General features: G+C 32.7%; 3 protein-coding genes across 5 annotated transcripts in view; 2 read left to right on the forward strand and 1 right to left on the reverse strand.

Annotated features, from left to right (window-relative positions):
• Nucleotides 1–7,684, forward strand: part of Pi4kiiialpha (Phosphatidylinositol 4-kinase III alpha) — a 33,286-nt gene extending 25,602 nt beyond the window's left edge. For all 3 annotated transcript variants that reach the window (XM_064218353.1, XM_026634986.2, XM_026634987.2), the window contains 11 exons: nt 510–639; nt 755–934; nt 1,525–1,645; nt 2,410–2,600; nt 2,781–2,847; nt 3,163–3,284; nt 4,113–4,301; nt 4,907–5,029; nt 5,188–5,311; nt 5,473–5,632; nt 6,369–7,684. In XM_064218353.1, coding sequence (XP_064074423.1) covers nt 510–639; nt 755–934; nt 1,525–1,645; nt 2,410–2,600; nt 2,781–2,847; nt 3,163–3,284; nt 4,113–4,301; nt 4,907–5,029; nt 5,188–5,311; nt 5,473–5,632; nt 6,369–6,594 — 1,633 coding nt within the window. In that variant the 3' untranslated portion in view covers nt 6,595–7,684. The remainder of the gene's footprint in view (nt 1–509; nt 640–754; nt 935–1,524; nt 1,646–2,409; nt 2,601–2,780; nt 2,848–3,162; nt 3,285–4,112; nt 4,302–4,906; nt 5,030–5,187; nt 5,312–5,472; nt 5,633–6,368) is intronic.
• Nucleotides 7,685–9,739: 2,055 nt separating this feature from the next.
• Nucleotides 9,740–11,912, reverse strand: LOC113396907 (zinc finger HIT domain-containing protein 2). Its single transcript, XM_026634988.2, has 4 exons — nt 11,719–11,912; nt 11,087–11,618; nt 10,636–10,839; nt 9,740–10,115 (listed from the first exon to the last, which is right to left on the reverse strand). Exons 1-4 carry the CDS (start codon nt 11,763–11,765, stop codon nt 9,783–9,785), a joined length of 1,116 nt encoding a protein of 371 aa, XP_026490773.2. The 5' UTR covers nt 11,766–11,912; the 3' UTR covers nt 9,740–9,782.
• Nucleotides 11,913–12,236: 324 nt separating this feature from the next.
• Nucleotides 12,237–15,094, forward strand: LOC113396908 (structure-specific endonuclease subunit SLX1 homolog). The gene is made up of 4 exons (XM_026634989.2): nt 12,237–12,581; nt 12,836–12,887; nt 13,799–13,990; nt 14,654–15,094. Exons 1-4 carry the CDS (start codon nt 12,403–12,405, stop codon nt 15,089–15,091), a joined length of 861 nt encoding a protein of 286 aa, XP_026490774.2. The 5' UTR covers nt 12,237–12,402; the 3' UTR covers nt 15,092–15,094.
• The last annotated feature ends 5,456 nt before the right edge of the window (nt 15,095–20,550 follow it).

A 20,550-nucleotide genomic window follows, 5' to 3' on the forward strand; every position in this document is an offset into this window, starting at 1 on the left:
TATTTTGTTTAGACATATGGCATTGGGTAAATAACACTTTCTTATAAGAATGGTATAGAAAAAATTAAAAAATGAGTAACTGCTGAGTTTCTTGCCGGTTTTTCTCGATTGAATCTACTTTCCGAACCGGTGATAGACTTGTATTTAATTCAATATTGTAATATGACGAGTTAAAAGTGCTTTTTATAACGTATATATAATGTATATAGTCCATTGCAATGGCAGGAGCACCAAAGATAAATAAAAACTTTGACCTCGACCTGACCTCAGATTTGACTTTGGCTAGTGAAGAAAAATTACTGCATGATTGTTCAGTGAATATTAAACAATGATAAAAATTATAAAAACTTATGTTTTATTATTTAACGTGATTTTGAAAGTACATTTTAATGGTAACGGTACCGTGACGATCTTCGAGAAATCTTCATTCAATTTTTGACTCGTTTTCATAAAGCAATCTCTCACACGATGAACATTAGCTGAAGCCTAAAAGGACATGTTGTTTCCAGGTTAAAGAACGAGGGCATAGTGGCCGAGATCAAGCGCAAGGTGCAGCTGCATCCGACGGCGGTGTGCCACGTGCCGCAGGCGCTCAAGTACCTCGTCACCACGGAGACGCTGCTCAACGACGCGCACGAGGTGAGCGCTCTTTGGAGGTGGGAGTCAACCCACCTAAAAACCTAAATGTCCTCCATTAGTATGTATACGTCTATGAAAAATAAAGAAAATGATTGAATCCCCCCCCCCCCCCCAGCTGGTGCACATGGTGACGTGGGCGCGCGTGTCGCCGGTGGAGGCGCTGTCGTACTTCAGCCGGCAGTACCCGCCGCACCCGCTGTCGGCGCAGGCGGCCGTGGCCACGCTCACGTCCTACCCCTCCTCCGCCGTGCTGCTCTACATCCCGCAGCTCGTGCAGGCGCTGCGCCACGACACCGTGCGTACTCCTCGCCCTTAACGCCCACCCTACGTATTACGCACACGTTGAAACAGCCACAACATAACATCGTTAATATTTCAACTGTACCACCACACTTGGAAAGCAGCCTCCATCGAGGCGAAACGGCAATAAAGTCGCATAGTTGCTTTTTTCAATAACCAGATCATATTTCCCAACCTGCCAGTCCACCAGTAGCATAACGAAAATAAAAAAAAAATCGCAGTTTACGTTCATACCACGGATGTTAATACAAGTTTTGTTGTCAGATTTATTTTCTGTTACTTTACCTAAAATTAAACGTAATCCTTTAGAATTGAAAACATCTTTTATATATTTAACTTCTCATGATGTAACGTGTCATGTTTATTAGCAATGAATTGGTCGAATATCGACCAATGGGCGACTATTTTATAATTATTTTTATTTATTTTCTTTCTTATATACAATAAGATATTATTGTTTTATGCGCAATTAAAACATATATTTTTTATGTATAATGTATGTATGTACAAATGTAATTATTTTTGTGAAGTAACTAAAGTCGAAAGATATGATTAATATTACATCCTTGGTCATTTTGATTCCAGATGGGCTACGTAGCCGAATTAATAAAATCCCTCGCGAAGAAGTCTCAGGTGGTCGCGCACCAGCTGATCTGGAACATGTACACCAATATGTATACGGACGAAGAGATGCACAATAAAGATAGTGAGTGACATTATTTTTATTATATTATTATCAAAACAGAATTAAACTTTAAACACCTTTATTACAAGAATTTATTAATGAATAACAAAATACTTTTAAAAAACAGTCTAACAATGATACCCTTGCTCGTATTTCGCGCTGCCTCCTGCCAAATGCGAATAATTTAAAATCAGTTCGACTCTAATTGTATCCGAACGTCACTACGTCACAGGACGTTCGGATACTTACACTAATTCTGCATATAGTATAATAACAGAACTGACGTCACGTCAGAAGAGTCTTTCACATTTTCAATTTTCCGTTTGAAAATGTATTGGCTTACTGTCATTCAGACCGGTTACAAAAATTGCTAAACTGTAAATTAAACTAGATGGCTGCGACATATTAAATTTTTTGTGGCTGGTTTATAAGGCCACTAATATCAGTCTTTGGTCCAATTATCGGACCACTGAATACGGGTTTACTGTCGAGAAATTCTTCGTACCAGCTCAGAGTCTAGAATTTAGTAATACTTGTCTCTGAAAACATGCGAAACTGTTGATCCCAAGCGTTGGTCGAGGGAATACAGAGTGCCTTCGGGTTTGCGAATACACATTTCCATTATAAATTTTCCTGCGCAAATTATTAGCCAATAGCAATTCACTGCTCTACAAAGGCCTCCACAAAGGCGCCCCAAGCGCAGTTCTTTGCATTGCACAAAAACCTCTATAATCTGATATGATATTTATATAATCTAACGTTAAACATTTTATTTGCTTTCACAGCGGCCTTATTCGACATACTAGAGAATTTAACGAAGTGCATCGTCGACACGCTCTCCGGTCCGGCGAAGGCGTTCTACGAGAGAGAGTTCGACTTCTTCAGTCAGATCACGAACATCAGCGGCATCATAAGACCTTTCCCTAAAGGAGCCGAAAGGAAGAGGGCTTGCTTGGAAGCGCTGAAGAATGTTAAGGTGAGCCGCTTACGTATAAATATTAACACTAAAAGATGTATTTGAATTTGATCGATCGTATTACTACATATAATTTGGCAAGCTTTTAATAATTTAATTGCATTTAAATTAAAAAAGGCGCTAATCAAAGTGTACTTAGCCATCCCACTATCATCAGACTATAATGCTGTAACGTTTCAGGTGCAACCAGGCTGCTATCTGCCATCCAATCCCGACTCTATGGTCATCGATATAGATTATAAAAGCGGTATGTTCTATTAACATATGTATGTATTATTTTCTCTATGGTGACACTGATTATAAGCTGTATTTGTATAGGTAACTAGTTTGCGTCTGCTCGTCTGCTCGTTAGGTTTGCGATCGTAGGTTTTAGATATAAAAAGTCTTTGCGGTTCAAGCTTGCTTCATAACAAATTTCATCAAATTCGGTTCAGTGATTCCTGAAAGCGTAACAGGCATACAGACAGTTACTTTCGTATATATTGTTAGTTTTTTTTAATGAATTATTTCTAATTTGATCCAAGTTTTGTCAATTGAAAAAGTGTAATATTATTTGTAACAGGGACGCCGATGCAAAGCGCCGCCAAAGCGCCGTACTTGGCGCGCTTCCGGGTGCGGAAGTACGGCATCTCCGACATGGAGACCGTCGCCATGGCCATCGCGTCCGGGGAGGACCTGCCCGCCGTGAGTGGGGCTACCATTCGTACCATTTGCGAATTTAAAGTTTATACGATTGATTAAGTGAATGATTTTTTTAATAAAATAGATAGGCGGCCTTCCATATGGACCATCTGATGGTAAGTGGTCACCACTGCCTATAGACATTGGCGCCGTAAGAAATTTTAGTCATATCTTAAATCTTCAATGCATCGACCTTGGAAATTAAGTTATTATGTATTGTACCAGTATTTATTGACACTGGCTCACTCATTCTTTAAACCAATATATGAGGAGTGGGTGGTACCTACCCAGACGGGTTCAAAGCTCACCCACTATGTGATTTATGAATCATAAGAGATTTCTACATTAGATAAACATTGAACAATGATGTATACTCGTTGTTATGTCAACCGAATGAAACGAAGTCGAACAAAACCCTGTTTCGCCACCAAACGAACATGTTAAGACTGACCTGTTATTATTATATATATATATATATATAGGTTATGTGATATCATAATTTTTTTTTTTATATTGTAAGTTTTAATGATATCTGATCTAGTTCTTTTTTTATTTAAAATAGGTAGATGGTACAATGGGCCACCTTATGGTAAGTGGTCACCACCGCCCAGACATAAGCGCTGTGAGAAATATTAACCATTCCATACAACGTCATTCAATCGTTCATCGTTCGGAACTAAGATGACATTTTTATCGTATATTTATTTTTTCCTTTTTTAATATTCATTGGTTCGATTACAACCTATCTTTAATCATGAATTAATGTTAACCTAACTAAAGTTGTACGTAAAACGATTCGTTTAACATTCTGTGCGTCTTGTACACGAACAGGAGGAAGGCAAGGATCGCTACACGTCGATCGCGGCGGAGACGTGGCAGGCCGCCATATTCAAGGTGGGCGACGACGTGCGGCAGGACATGCTGGCGCTGCAGGTCATCACGCTCTTCAAGAACATATTCCAGCAAGTCGGCCTCGATCTTTACCTGTTCCCGTATAAAGTGGTCGCTACTGCGCCAGGGGTGAGTGCTGACAGCTCTCGTAAGCTCACTTAGAATACTTGTCTCTTTGAAACAGAATCATATTGACCTCAGATAGGAATACTGGAAAACATCATTCGAGCTGTGCATTAAACTCTAATTCAATTAAAATTTTAATAACATTACATTTGCTTATTGATGCTCAGGGATGAAAATACCCTGACCTGAAAAGAATCGAACAAATAACCTAAAACCTCCCCAAAAGTAATACGTGTACTACTCGGGATGACAGAAATGATAACTTAAACTGATCTAAGTTGAACTATTTAATATTGAAATCGTTCAACTTGAGTAAAGCTTAGGTTATTACTTAAATTTAATTAGTGTTAATATGATATTGTAAGGAAAGGTTATTAATGAAATATTTTATTAGTTAGTTAGTTACATTTTTTCAATGTGTAACTAAGAATGTATAAGAGAAACGGAAGCCAGACCGACTGGCGCCGTAACGCGTTACGTAACGAAGCGCTATACGCTCTCGTGAGAAGCTATCACTTCAAAAACAGCTAGAAGTAGAGCGTGTCGTTCCTGAGGTGTGCTGTTATCGACGAACTTAATAATTATAATATGTTACGTGTATGTTTCAGTGCGGCGTTATAGAATGCGTGCCCAACGCTAAGTCCCGAGATCAGCTGGGAAGGCAGACGGACATTGGCATGTACGAGTATTTCATTAAAAAGTATGGGGATGAAACTACAAGAGAATTTCAGGTGAATTTAATTTTTTTTTTTTTAAACTTTTGACAATAATGTTCGTAAGAAATGTGACCGTAATTAAATAATGTTTATTTTTTTCTTGAGTTTTCAAATGTTCTATGTCTACGGTAGCTTTCTTTAATCTATAATAGACCGTTACTAAATAATTTCAGGCGGCAAGGAGATGTTTCGTAACATCGATGGCTGCGTACAGCGTTATTGGATTCCTGTTGCAGATCAAAGATCGCCACAACGGCAACATTATGCTGGACACAGACGGACATATCATTCATATAGGTAAGCTTTAATCAATTCCATGTAAAAAATAGACTTAATATTACGGACAAAAATTTTTGAAGCTGACTGTACAAATTGTAAACGAAAAAAAAAATGAAAATATAAATAATATTTTTCTTGCTATTTATGTTTAAATCTTTGTACGACTAAATAATTTACAGATTTCGGCTTCATGTTCGAATCGTCACCGGGTGGTAATCTCGGATTCGAACCGGATATCAAGTTGACGGACGAAATGGTGATGGTGATGGGTGGTAAGATGGAGGCACCGCCGTTCAAGTGGTTCTGTGAGCTCTGCGTACAAGCGTTCTTGGCTGTCAGGTGAGAATGTTATTTAAGACTTGTAAAATGAGAGCACATAATTCATTCTAGATAACTATTTAGTATGTTATATATATGTCGGAGATTCACATGGACAGCCATCTAATCGTTTACTATTGGCGTCCGATATGTTGATTTTACTAATTCAGTCAGTACGCACATCTGGCGCTGGCGCTGTCCCAACACCAAGAGACCAAATGCCTCACTCAACAAAGGAACACACACTGACAGATACATCATTAAATCTTTATATTTCCATCAATCGGTTGTGTAACAAAATACGTGCCCGTTTTATCTTCTTCACAATTGACATCTCCCAACTGACAATCTTTAAAACGTTAATCACGTTGTGTGTTTTGTCATTCTAATAAATGAGGTCGTATACCCGTGTAAATTAATTATCTCTAACATATATAAATATATATATATACTTCGGCGGTGAAGGAAAACATCGTAATGGATTAATTTCTGCCCTGTGTGTATCCACCAAACCGCATTAGAGCAGCGTGGTGGAATTAGCTTCACATTTACCCTTGCTGTGGGTACACTATATAATATGTTAAATGTAAGCATTTTGTATCCTGAGTTTTTACACGATAATTGAAAATATAAGTTTCATATTAAACCATAAATTGACTTTGCCGTAAATCATTATACAATAGTGACGCATTTTGGGTGTATCAGGGTTTCTAAAAAAATCTATATTGTATATTTAATAAATGTATTTATGTTCCAGGCCCTACCAGGAAGCAATAATATCGATAGTGTCGCTCATGCTGGACACGGGGCTGCCGTGCTTCCGCGGGCAGACCATCCGCCAGCTGCGCTCGCGGTTCGCGCCCAACTCCACCGAGAAGGACGCCGCCGCCTTCATGCTCGCCGTCATACGGAACTCCTTCCTCAACTTTAGGACTCGCACCTACGATATGATACAGTATTATCAGAATCAAATACCTTATTGAATATCGTTAATATATCTAAGGTTAACCTATATATGTATATATCACAGAAGGGTCTCTTGTGGTAGAATTTTCATACTCAGATGTTGAAGGAAGGCATATCCTCGCTTCGATGAGGATACGGTTAGCAAAATTGTTACTTATTTCAATAATAATTAATTTTAATACTTTATTTTTTCTACCAGTCGGAAAGCATTTTGTTTTATATTGTGTTTCATTTGTTTTTTTTTTTATTATTAATGTTACCATTTTGAAACGCGTATTTTTTCAAATTCAGTTGTAGATAGATGTTTCTGTAGGCACAAAGAGAATCGCTAGCATTGCATATGCCTATTATGACTTTTCACTTTTAACGCAACATTGTCCGTAAAGTCTGCCCGTGTCATGTGTAAACTCCGATCTTTATTAAGGTTTCATGTTTCATTTTCGAATTTAAGACGTAATAATATTGAATGAAATGTAATCCTTCTTAATGTTAGTTTAATGCTTTTATCTGTCTGACTCACACTTTTAATCAAATACTAAAATATAGATGCATTTACACGCTTGAGTGAGCGGTAGCTTCACAGGCGGACGTTTATCTGTTTTCAAATTACTTATACGGACCGCTTTTCCTATAAACCCAGTAGAGCCTTGGCTGGCAAAACTTGAGCTTTTTTTTTTTAGTACTTGCGCTTTGATTAATCCCACTCGTTAACGTTTAAAAACAATAATATGTCTATAGTAGATTATAAAATGGTTAATCTGTATCCTGAATTAATAAATATTATTGACCAAAAGTTAAATATAGATACATATATCAAATAAATGCAATGTTAGTCTGTATACAAATATATGCTATCGGACAATTGTAAACGCCATTAGTTTTAAATGAATCTAGCCAATTTCAGTTATATAATAACAATTCTAAAATATATACTAACGAAATGTTGTGCTCCATGTTTACATTTTTTATGCTGACTGTACAATATTATCAAAATATTATCTGTTTTATGCTTCAATTTCAATTAATAAAATTATAATCAATAGAAAAGTACATTTATAAATAATAATCAAAATAAATGGTGCAGTAACTTTTGATCATCGAATAATATTATGTGTTAAATAATTTAACTACAATCAATATATCGGCTTCTTAAATCTTACGATATAATAATATCATACTATATAGATAGATAAATAATTAAAAATATATAGAGATATATACCACGAATCGAACTCCTAAAGAACAAAAGTCCTCGCACCTCATTGGTCGATGCGCACGACATCGATAAGCGAAACGAATTCATAATGTAAGATGTCCTAAAAGTATTCGGCTAAAGTCACGCGTATTAACCAATGGGTGCCCAAGGACAATTTCCTTCGGGAACTCGTATCGTCGAATGGTTTTTTATCTTAGTACCTTGTTCATAGATTGACAGTCGGTATCGGTTCTTTTATAGGTTTCGGCATAATAATTTACACGTAATTATTTGCACATATTTAATAATTGCTTTATAAATGTAACAATTTTACGAACAGAGTGTATGGTGTTGCCGGGTTAAATAATTTAAGAATAATTATATATAGATAGAACTGCGTCCTATTAGGTTTCTTTTAGATGTTAATAGAAATTATAGCCAAAATGACATTGAAAAAAAAATATATCAAACCATATATGTATATACTTATGAAATCGGACTTATAAAAATAGACATTTAATTAAATCCATACTTCATAAAAAGTTGCGTTTACACAATATAGCTCAAACATGATAAAAAATATATGTGTAATGTAAACGCGCCTCTATTAAAAAAAAAAGTATATTTTTTATTCCAGAAATATAATGATATTTTCATGTACGTAATATTATATGTTATTTATTGTAATGTTTAAATAAATGTGTGATTATTTCGATATTTAGTGCAAATTTGTTATTTTTTATCCATTCAAGTTGTTGATCATGTCGATATTCTATTAAATTTATTATTAATATACGCTTTGAATTATATCATTAAATATAAGACTAAATGAAAAAAAAACTACTTTGAAGAATTCTATATATCTAATAGCATAAATTTAGTATAAAATGTTTAGAGTGCTGAATTTTATGCTGTAATAAAAAATTATCTCGGCAATAAGATCACAAAGCTTGAATATAATTAACACGACAAAATAAAATTAAAATTAAAATTATGTTTTAAGTAGAAGATGTCATTTTTATTAGGCTGTTGGGTGAAAGCGTCATTGAAAAAAGAGAGATGTACATCGGGACACCAGATTGAAACGAAGTTGCTTTGTATTATATATAATAACAGACAATGAAATTATATTAACAACGTTTGAGAATATATAAATGATAAAAAAAAATGTGATAAACATCAAAAATATTTTTTTTTTAATATCAAACCGTAAATAATAGAAAGAGAGAGATAGAGTGACAATGTTTGTCACTTCACTCCACTGTGGGCCGTGTAAGCTTCGTTCCAAAAACTGCTGGTTAATAACGGTTATTTTAGTCTTGCCTTGACCCTGCTTGAAGCTTGTATCTTATTGCCGTAACAATATATGTTATGAACATTCCTCTGATAGTTACTTTGTTGTTGGAATTAAAGTATGTGGTAAAGGTGAAAATGGTTTTATTTCTAGCATTACCACCCTTCGACTTTTCCTTGAACCCATAAATTTGTAACAAATTTTCATAATCTGTACTAAACATTATATTGAAGTATAAAAAGAATTGTTTAAGTTTATGTCTGTTATAAATACTAGAAGAAAATGTGTAAAAATATACGCACGCAAGGAGTTGGGTAGTTGTTATTAAGTGTTAGTTTTTTTTATTATTTCTTGTATAGGGCCTGTATAACGACAGGCACAAGGGATTATATAGTTCCCTAAGTTCTTAGCGATTTGGTGATACTAGGAATGGTTAAAATTTCTTAGTGCCAATAGCTATGGGCGGTGGTGACCACTTACCACCAGGTGACCGATTTACCCGTGAGCATACCTATAGCAAAAAAAAGTACAAATTTAGTATGAGTCAAAGCCAGGGGATTGCTTGTTTAATAAGATAATTATATTTCGTCTTCGATTAAGGTTATCTGTACAGAAAAATTATAATATTTTCAAAAGGACGAAAGTTTGCTTTGAACAAAATAAACAGTTTACCGAAATAAAATATCTTTATTTTATAAAACAAAATAAAAAACAAGTTATACTTGATTATCACAGCTGTCTAAAAATGATAAATAATATTCCAACTTCTTGATAACTTTCTTAACTTTGCTTAAATCTATATTAGGAAAATGATTTTGGTTATGTTCGGGGAATTTTCTAGAAAATGTGCCTTTATTCGTACTCTTGTCATTTAAGTCGGTTTTATTTCTTTTAGAAAGTGATTTTGCATCTGCAAATATTTGAATGATATGAGAAAAAGTTGCTTTATTGTAATGTAATTTATTTTCTTCACTCGGCCCTTGTAATATTTGTAATGTGTCATTTCTCATCACCTCTAAGCTTGCTTCATCTGTTTGTATTAGTTCACTCTGAAAAAGATGGATTTTAATTGTAACATTAGTTGATAGTATAAAGTAGATGAGTTAGATCTAAATGTTATTCAACAAAGTAGAGTTAGATTGACGTCAGAGGTGTTTTGGGTTTTCGAGGTGATTGAGCTTGGAGGAAGGAAAGCCGACCTGGGCTAGTAATCAAAACCACAGAACTTAACCATTGATACTGGGTTCAGCATCAGGGAAAAATGACTGGATTGTTATGTGTTTAACTTCATTTTATATTTTATCAAATGCTCGGTGGCAAAGGAAAAAATTGTGAGGAAAGCTTCACCTAGCCACATTGAAGCAGCATGGTAAGCTCCAAACCTTCACCTCAAAACGAGAGGGATATGTCCAGCAGTGAGATATGTACAGGTTGTTATCTAACTGTAGCTAGAGGGCCCAAAAGGCATTCTAAGCTATAGAACTTAACTAAGATTCCCATGTTACAAATTCTTTTAATGAAATCAATCAATCAAACTCAGAAATAAGAGCTATAAAACACTTGACTTACTTGTAGACACCTCTGTGCAACAGATTCTACTGCAGATTCGGGATCCTCAAAATTATTATTGCAATTTAAATTAGTACATATGTCTAGCAAATAAGAGGCAGTTTCCATTGGTTCTATTTCACCATTAAAATATCTCACGATGAAGGCATAAGAAGCTACAACATTTGCCATATTAAATCTTATAGCAGGTGATGGTTTCACTGTCTGTAAATAGAGTATACATTAAAAAATAAAGTCATTCCTTTACCATTGATCCAACAGTGGGGAAAATTTGTTTTGATTCTGTCTGTTGTAAACTTATTTTAAGTAAAACTAATTAAATTTGTAGACTGCACAATATCATAGACACATATTTTTCATATTATAGTGAATAGAATAGAATACTGTTATTTTCATATACATTATAGTAAATATTTATAATGATAATTTTAATTTATAAAATAAAACTTACAGTGAGTGAAGTGAACTTTGGTACAGATTTTATTTCAGGGCATTTTTTTAAAGCTTCCATTTCTTTACTTGATTCTTCTACATCCTCTACTAGTTTTTTTTCTTTAGTAAACGACCACCATGGCTCCCATTGAGGTATTATAGTGCCGACATCACCTTGATTAAGCATTGCCTCAAAATCATTCCTCTCATCTTCTGTTAATGCATTCCAAAGAGCATCTGGGTCGTCTAAGTTTAAGTCTTGTATTCTAGTATGTAAATCTATTTCAGAACCGTCGTCAGAGTCTATTTCTTCGACATTTTCGATTTCTTCTATTTGATCATCATCGTCATTCTCATGCATTTTTTTCAATATATCTATCATTTTGGCTTTAGCAGCGTCACCGACTTGATGTGATGCTAGTTCCTCATTAACGCATTCTCTGTAAAAACTTTCCGAGCATCCTTCGTGTTTTTCGGATTTGTAGCACTCGAGTGAGCAGTAGAAAATTTCGCATCGTGGACAGCAGTACTTACTTGGTTTTTCATCGCATCTGAAATTTATATTAATTTAGGAATTGTGATATGGACTAAGGAAGCAAGTATTAAATGCCTTTACAAACAAGATACAATTATAGTCTTGATTTTACTTACAATCCACATAACCTTGTTTGTTTTGATGTAGAAGATTCCTTCGACATTTCACACTAATTATGTTTACAATTTGATTTCTTAGTCAAATATTATGAGGAAACTTTACCTAATTTTATCGTGTTGAAAAAATTATAACATATTTTTAATAGTTTAATTCAAAGCCGATAACTAAATACTAGGCTAACTTGACCATACATAACAATATCTATTGTCAAATGTCAGTTGTCAACTTGGCACTTTTAAGGTATCAATTGTCAAATATTTGAATTTTTAAAACTGAAATAGTTTTATTTATATTTTATTTTATGTAGTAAGATAAAAAACAATAGTTTAATAATATAATTATAATGAGTCAATTATATATTCAATTGTGATCTATTACAAAAAGCATTTTAATATTTATTTATTAAGGTATCATGTTTTGATTGTAATGAAGTTGTGAACTTCAAACTTGTGATATTGGACTGATTTTTGACATTGGCATATTATCTTGTTTTTGTTGTGACAACCTTAAAAACAACAAACAAAAATTCAGTTGTTGCTTGCTTACCAAGTAATTTTATTCGCTATGTTACTTAAATATAAAAATGAAATAAGAAGTTTGAGCATTATTAGTTGAGATATAATGCAAAGACTGAAACGTACGGTTATTTTGTAATCCTGAATATATTTTTAAAACGCGAAATGACGGAGCCAGAAACTGTGGATGACTTTTATGGAGTCTATCTTCTATATAACATCAATCCGAAATTTAAAGGACGAACTTATATAGGGTACACGAGAGATCCAAATAGGAGAATTATGCAACATAATCGAGGCACTTGGGCCGGCGGAGCTCATCGAACAAATAACAGAGGTCCTTGGTAAATTTTTACATGTATCTTCTCATTGGCTTAGTTATTAAAGACTAAAAATGTGTAAACTTAGAACTACATACACACACATTTATACAGTGTCTCTGTAAATTAATTTCTCATTTTTTACATTGCATTAAAATCTTTGTTAAAGAAATTTCCAAATATTGTATAATTCTACATAATATGTTTTGATTTCCATAAAATATTTACAAGTATGAAACATTATTATTTTAGTTTAATTTCTTATTTAATTATTTCAGGAAAATGGTTTTGATTATTCATGGTTTCCCAAACAACATCTCAGCATTAAGAGTAAGTTGTTTAATTTATTAAACTGTTATGTGTTAAATTGTTGCATGTCAACCAATTAATAAAAAACTACATATGTTTACAAGCAATTAATCAATATATAATATTGTATTATTTATGTCATTTTTTATTGAAATTGGATTTTTTTGGATTTTTGTCTATAAAACTCATTTATTGTATCAATAAATCAGGTTATCTGAGGATCAATTAATGTGGTAGTCGTAACATATGAAATCAATACCAATAGACCCAGTATACTTCTACTTCCTTCTTGTGATATTCCACTTATTTTTTTGACTCAAATAAATTTGTATGTACATAATATCTTTAGGCAAAATTTTTATATGTAACTGTCTAACTAACTAACTTTATTTGCTAAATGTATTCCTGCTAAGGCCCACTTTTCTATTGTATTCTATTGAATACCTTACATGCTTAAGAAAGTTGTATGTATACAAATTAATATGTGTCTTTGCCCAAAATCTAAATGTTTAAATTCTAATCTAATTAAACTATTGAAAATATACTTTTCGAATGTTTAAAAACTAATGGTACATTTTATATTTTAAATAGGTAGGTAAAATAGTTGTACTAAGAACTAAGAAAATGGTCATCAATCAAGTCAATTAACCATTCCTTATATTTCCAATTCATTTTAAACTAATTTCCCTTGTGCCTGTAGTTATACAACTTCAGTAGGCTTTCAAAGCAGAATTAATAATAATAATAATACATATATACGAATTAATAATACAATACTAAGTACTGTTGTATTACGATGTATTATGTACCAAGTATTATATTGTACCTAGCCTTGTACAAAGCCCCACAAAGTAAAACTACTAATTTTGATTTTTGTATTAATTTAATAAAAATATTTAAATTTAATATGTAAGTATACAAAAAAATTGTAGTTTGAATGGGCATGGCAAAACCCAAATAAGACAACAAGACTGCAGCATCTCGACTTGAAAAAAATACCTAGAAAAGAAACAGAGTTTCAATTTAAATTAAGAGTTTTATCTGAAATGCTCAGAGTTGGTCCTTGGTATCGATTGCCTTTGGTGATAAGGTGGTTGGAAAATGACTACTTTGAAGAATTTCCAGTAAGTTTATAGCCTTTTCTTTATCTTACAAAGAGGTTTATGATCTAAATTATAATCCAAATTAATAAGAAAAATTTTATTCTTAAATAGTCTTGAATGTCTTTCCTAGTAAATCACTCGCCTGATAATAATTACTTTCTAAGTGAATATCAAAATACAAATATAAGTAGTCAGAGCAGCTTTATTTGTTTTTTTTTATTTTGTTATGATATCTTAAGGCGGACGAGCAAATGGGTCACCTGATGGTAAGTGGTCACCACCGCTCGTAGACAATGGCGTTGTAAGAAATATTAACCATACCTTACATCACTAATGCGCCACCAACCTTGGGAACCAAGATGTTAAGTCCCTTGTGCCTGTAGTTACACTGGCTTACTCACCCTTCAACAACAACAACAATAATGAGTACTGCTCTTTGGCGGTAGAATATCTGATGACTTGGTGGTACCTAACCAGACGGGCTTGCACAAAGCCCTACACCTAGTATCTTTTCTGTATCTAATCTTTTCTGTATCTGTTAAATCAAACACTTAAAAACATAGTTTCTTAATATAAAATATTCTTAATTTTTTTTATTGTCGATAGTCAATTGTTAAGGAAAAGAGGAAAATAATATTGTCCACTAATAAAGTATGTTCATAGATCATTTTTATTTATTTTCAGCCTGAAAGAATACCTCCAGATCATATGATAATCTGTCATGGTCCAATAAAAAGTAGGAACCTCAAGAGATCCAAACCAAAAAATACAATAGTACCTACTATAGAATGCTTAATGTGCTCTGAGTCTTTAAAATGTACTGAAAAATTGACCTGTACGAACCCCAATTGCAAATTAGTCGCTCATATATGTTGCTTGGCCGAAATATTTATCTCTTCCGGAGAGTATATACCTATAGCTGGCCGTTGTCCGTTTTGCAATGTTAAATTAAAATGGGGTGACTTGATACGGACAATGAGAGGATGTAATCAATTGACCACAAATGATGATGGGGTGGAAAGGGAAGTTGATGATGAATTGGATGAAGATGTAATATGTACTCAAGATAAGGGATTTGTTGATAATCCTTCTTGGTTCCTTGATTGTAATGAAGATTTATGACGTATTAAACTTGACTTTTGACTAAAATATGATTTTTTTTTGGGATTTTGGAAAATAATTTTGATTATAATAGAATTACTTGAATCTTGTTTGCTAGTAACATTATGTACTTCACTACAACTGATAGTCGAAACTAGATTTTTGGGTTTCAGTTATAGAATTGTTCCTTGTGGAAGATAAAAATGACCCCATAATGATGTCTTTAATTTCGTTTCATTCGTGTGGATCTTATGAATTACTAGCTGTGCCCGCGACTCCGCACGCGTTCGAATTTAACACTTAAAAAAAACTTAAAATATGAACTTTATTATTATTTTATATATAATTCTCAAATAAAAATAGCCTAAGTTACTCCTTATTACATCGGCTATCTGCCAGTGAAAGTCCCGTCAAAACCGGTCCAGGCGTTTCAGAGATTACAAACCAGGCCGGAACAAATTTACTAACAGTTTTTGCCTATATGACGTCACACCATGGCGGCCTGTGTTTTTGGTCACGTGGTATACAGATTAGAAAATACGACTTTTAATTTTAATATAATAATCTGTTTTTATGATTCAAAATCAGAATATTTAAGATTTATGAAAAAAAAAATCCCAATTTTTTTTCATAAATTTTAATTTTTACCAAATTTCATAATTTATTTTTCACTACCGAAAGTACCCTGTTCACATTGAAGCAGCGTTGTGTGGTAAATTCAAAAGAGAGCCGAGGCCTTAGTCCAGTGGGAAATTAACAGTAACTCTTACTTTTAACTGCAAATTATTTCTTTTTTACTATATTCAGGTAAGAATATTTTTAATATGAAATCTCACTAATATGTTAACATTTATTAGACCGTGAACAGATATTTCATTGTTTTTTATTTTTACTCTCTCGCTGACACAGATTACCCTTTTTATTGAACGGCAATTATTTAGTGCGTTCTCAATAACTTCGCGATTAAGTCACGTCTCGCTTGAATGCAAATACTTTCACTGCATCAGTAACGGGTAATCGGCCATATAAATATTCAGTTTTGCTTGGAGAAGACGATAATATTATGATAAAGATCTTGGATTATTTACTATTTAACAGTAAATTGTTAAACTATGACGTTAAATGACGATTCAAAACTGCTTGTAAACCCTACTTGAATAAAGTCTATTTTGATTTTGAATATGTATATTTTGATTTTGATTTTAGCGAATGTCAAGCGCAGCTATCTTGCACACCAAGATAATAAATTTGGGTCTTTTGTTTTAGTTATTTTGTAGTTGTATACTCTATCTAGATATATTAATTATATAAGATTAATAAGCTTGACAAGATAAATGGGACCATATTGCAAAGTTTTAAGGTATTATAGGTAATAAAATATAAGATTGAAATTTATTAATAACAGAGAGAGTTTATTTTGTTTTCGATAATGAATTTGCCTTATTTAGTAAGTAATGCATGTTATTAAATTTGGTCCAACTTGAAGTTTATATTAATAAAAAAACGCGGTCTCAACTCTTTTTGAAATTGCAAGATTCTATTTATTTACTAAAGTACTTTAAGATATTTTCATTTCGTTAATAATGTACATATTTTATAGTGATAATAATTTCAAACCAAATTCACCTTACGCTAATAAGAAACGCCAGTTTACGCTTTTATTATTCGGCATTTTTTTTTGATAATCTACTTTATATTAATAGTATTCATATAAATTTTATTTCCCTAAAAGCAATAAGTGGAAAGTTCAGCGTGGGCAGACCAGAATATACTTACTAGTTCTGTTTAAAAGCCAACGTATTTTTTTTTGTGGCTTCTCACACGGATGTCATTGCTTCGATTTGGTCACAGGCACAAATAAACCTTGGGTGCATGTCGTGCATGTCGTGGTGCTCTATCAAAATGAAAATATATTTTTGTTTCCAATTATTAAGATGTTGCTTTTACAATTTATATATAACAGTTCAATAAGTTTAGACATATCATTTTAAACAACACGGTACGCTGGTACTCAACTATAATAGGTAGTTATTGTCATAGATTTTTCTTAGTTTGAATTTAAAACATTTTATATTTTCATCAGTGACAATTTTCAGTAAATGTGGATTTTTTGCGTAAAAACGTAATTTTAAAATACATAATTTTTGTAGGTAAATAAATAGATGAAAAATAAGTGTGAAATAAAATATATTTTCAGTCAAAATGTGTTCATATTTAGTAAAATAAATTACTACATCTACCAGGTACAATAATAAATAACGAAATAACACAATGTTTTTACATGAATAGGTACACTTATTAAACAAATAAAGTAAATAGTTGATTGAGCATATCTTATAATAAATTTGACATATGAAATAAAAAAGACGGCCATAGATAATAAGAAATAAAAACAATAATTTTACATATAACTTTAAGATAATTTAGTTACATAAGTTCAAATAAAAAGTAAAGAAAAATATTAGCAAACAACTATTGCTAAAGAAGATTAATTATATTATGTACATATAGATATTATACTAGCAAAAAATCACCGCTAGAAATAATTACAAAATTAAATAATTAAATGCATTTTATTTGGTATCAATTTGTCTATGCAATAATTTAAATAATACTTAACTATTAGTTACAAATAAAAGATGGAATACAAATACTCAACAAATTCACGGCAGTCGTCAATAATCACTGAAGATGTCATCATCATCATCATCATCGAAGTCATCGTCATCATCAGCTCCTGGTGGAACGAGTGCTCCGTTCAGTACTTCACTAATTGGCTCCTGGAAACCCATCGCTTTAGCCAAGCCGTAAACAACTCTCATCACCAATAACCTCGTAAAGTCAACTGGTGTAGTCTCCTTCCTTTGTAAGGTAAGCTGCTTCTCAGTCGGATAATCCATTGTTTTCTTCTTCATTTCACACAATGTAAACACACAAAGCAGTATCAAGAAAAATACAATATGGCGCCCCATTTTAAGTTTAGTTCGCGCCAAAATTTACGTCAACTTTTTTTTTTTAAATAAATTGTGTTATAACGTTGTCTTTAAATCAAATGCATAATTTGTAAGGTTTAATACGAGCTCGTAACCAACTAACGGGCTGTAGTCGCTCGAGCGAATGAATACTCAGTAGCGTGTAAGCAAGACTGTCACCGTCAGTGTGTCATTCCAATAAGTGTATGGATAACAGAACTCTTAAGACGTGTGGGTTTGATTATATAGTTTACTGTTACTTTGGTGCAAAGCGTGAAAACGTCAATATTAAGGTACACTGGTCCCATGGTGGTATTTAACTAAACCTTAATGACATAAAAACGTAAGGCTACTCTGCATTATGGTTTAGTTACCGAATGAAAGTATAATGAAACACGAAAATCTTATTTTACCGACAAGATTTTAAAATTTAGTTATAGTTTTAAAAACTTTATCGAAACGATTTCAGCGTTTGTCTTAGGCCAACTCTAGTCGTGCGAAACAGATTTTGTGTCGTACTCATTATTTTGTATTGCTAAAAAAAAAGCTTTTACAATTTGTACCGTTGCTATTATTACTTAAATGAAAAAAATACGGCAAAAAGTCTGAACATAGCACATATGCTTCGAAACAAAAAATAAATATAAAATTGGTAATTACGTAGAACAATTTTCGGATTAAAAAAAATGAACATGTTTGCATTTTTATTGAGGAAATAAACGTTACAATTAAACTATTATTACGAGGCCACCGATTAAGGTAAACCATTACATGGGTACCTCAATTATATTTGGCATCGAAGTGTTACTTTAGCATTAAATACTTCTGTTTTCGGCTTGAAAGATTTCTAATCAATAATACATTTTGACACACTTCTTAATTTGGTTCTCTAAGGCATAACACAAACTAGCTACTTTTTTTTAAAATTATATTCTACGCTACGCAAAAGAGAGAGAGATGGTGTCTAGAAAAAAAAAATGACTCGGCACCGATATATTATGCTTCTAGCGGTGTTGCATAGGTTTTGAGCAAGCCCACCTGGGTAGGTCCCATCCAATCAGGTAATCTACCGCTAAACAGCAAAACTTATGTTATACCGCAACACAACAACAACAAAAACGAAGGATGACTGGGTCAGTATAACTTCAAGCAAAATCGATATAGCATATAAGTTACCCAGATTGGTGGCGCAATGTCGATGTAGGGAATGGTTAATATTTCTTAAAGCGCTAATCTATGGGTAGTGGTGACCAATTGGTTAAAACTCTTTTTTTGTATTTGAGAGTGGAATAAGTTCCAATTCCTTATTATAAACCGACTGTATTAGATGCTTCTTACAATATATTCAATAAAATATGTCGATTCACGGCTGGTGGACTGTTTGTCACAAAGTGGCTCATTTACTTCTTACCAAAACACTTTTTTTTTAATAACAACGAGCAAAATTGTAATAAATAAGATCACAACAATTCAAATCGAGACAAAAATTTAGTTAAGGTCACTGTTTTTATAAAGATGTATTTAATATTTATGTAAGAATACGCTTTACGCTTTAAATACCTTCCTACTTAATGAACACGTATGATAATAAATGTTTAAGGTTTTCCCGTGTATATATTTAACATACTTGAAATATTAAATATTTAAGTATTATTTAAAATTGAAATGATAAACTTTTTAATAAGTTTCTCGGAACGGAGACGAACTTTAAAAATACGATTAATACAAAGTAGTTCTAGAAATTTCTAGAACCAGTACGAGATATTTGGATATTTATTTAAATATAAATAAAGTGTGTAAGTACCCTAAGGTCGGGTGAAAGTAATGTATCTGGCACGTAACCTGGTTCGATGACATTCTTAAAATAGAATCAGAATCGCATTCAGAATGTTAAATATCATAATTACAAGTACCTTATTAAACAGTAATAATTATAAAAAAAATATTTTATTCAAATCCTTTCAAAGTAAATGTAATCACCGGTTACTGACTGATAAATAATAATAATAATACTGATAGGAATTTGGTGGTGCTAGGCAGACGTAAGGAACTACCTTAGATTACATAAATACACATATATATCTACACTGAATATCGTACTACAAGAGAACTAAAACAAACGGACCCACTTTGTTGCCTTGGTGTTTCGCGGTTGGCACTCGCCGAACGTCATACTACTTTACAAGTGTGAGTGTATTTAGTAGCCAAATTATGGTCACTATTTTCGCGTTCTCAGTTTGACAGTCTAAACTATTAGACACAACAGTTTTAGCAAAGTTTTGAATAGGTGAAGTGACTAGTTACGTTCAGGTTAGTCTGTGGCTGGTTTCGATAAGGAAAACTGAATTTATATGTTTTAAAGTACCTACGACAAAGCAACATTTAGAACTTAAGGCAAAAAAAATATATATCGTTGCTGGTATTATAAACCTGTGTAAAATAATCACGATAAGCTATGATATATAAATTTAGGACATTTTAAAAAGATTACTTCGAAGTTATTATGTA

The sequence above is a fragment of the Vanessa tameamea genome, chromosome 21, assembly GCF_037043105.1.
Source record: "Vanessa tameamea isolate UH-Manoa-2023 chromosome 21, ilVanTame1 primary haplotype, whole genome shotgun sequence".
Classification (NCBI taxonomy): Eukaryota; Metazoa; Arthropoda; class Insecta; order Lepidoptera; family Nymphalidae; genus Vanessa; species Vanessa tameamea.

Excerpts from the sequence above, each read along its gene's own strand:
- LOC113396908 (XM_026634989.2), top strand. The coding sequence starts at position 12,403 with ATGACGGAGCCAGAAACTGTGGATGACTTTTATGGAGTCTATCTTCTA. Across the intron at positions 12,582-12,835 it reads ACAAATAACAGAGGTCCTTG|GAAAATGGTTTTGATTATTC; the intron begins GTAAATTTTTAC and ends TAATTATTTCAG. Across the intron at positions 12,888-13,798 it reads ACAACATCTCAGCATTAAGA|TTTGAATGGGCATGGCAAAA; the intron begins GTAAGTTGTTTA and ends AAAAAATTGTAG.
- LOC113396907 (XM_026634988.2), bottom strand. The coding sequence starts at position 11,765 with ATGTCGAAGGAATCTTCTACATCAAAACAAACAAGGTTATGTGGATT. Across the intron at positions 11,619-11,718 it reads CAAACAAGGTTATGTGGATT|ATGCGATGAAAAACCAAGTA; the intron begins GTAAGTAAAATC and ends TATAAATTTCAG. Across the intron at positions 10,840-11,086 it reads CAAAGTTCACTTCACTCACT|ACAGTGAAACCATCACCTGC; the intron begins GTAAGTTTTATT and ends CTCTATTTACAG.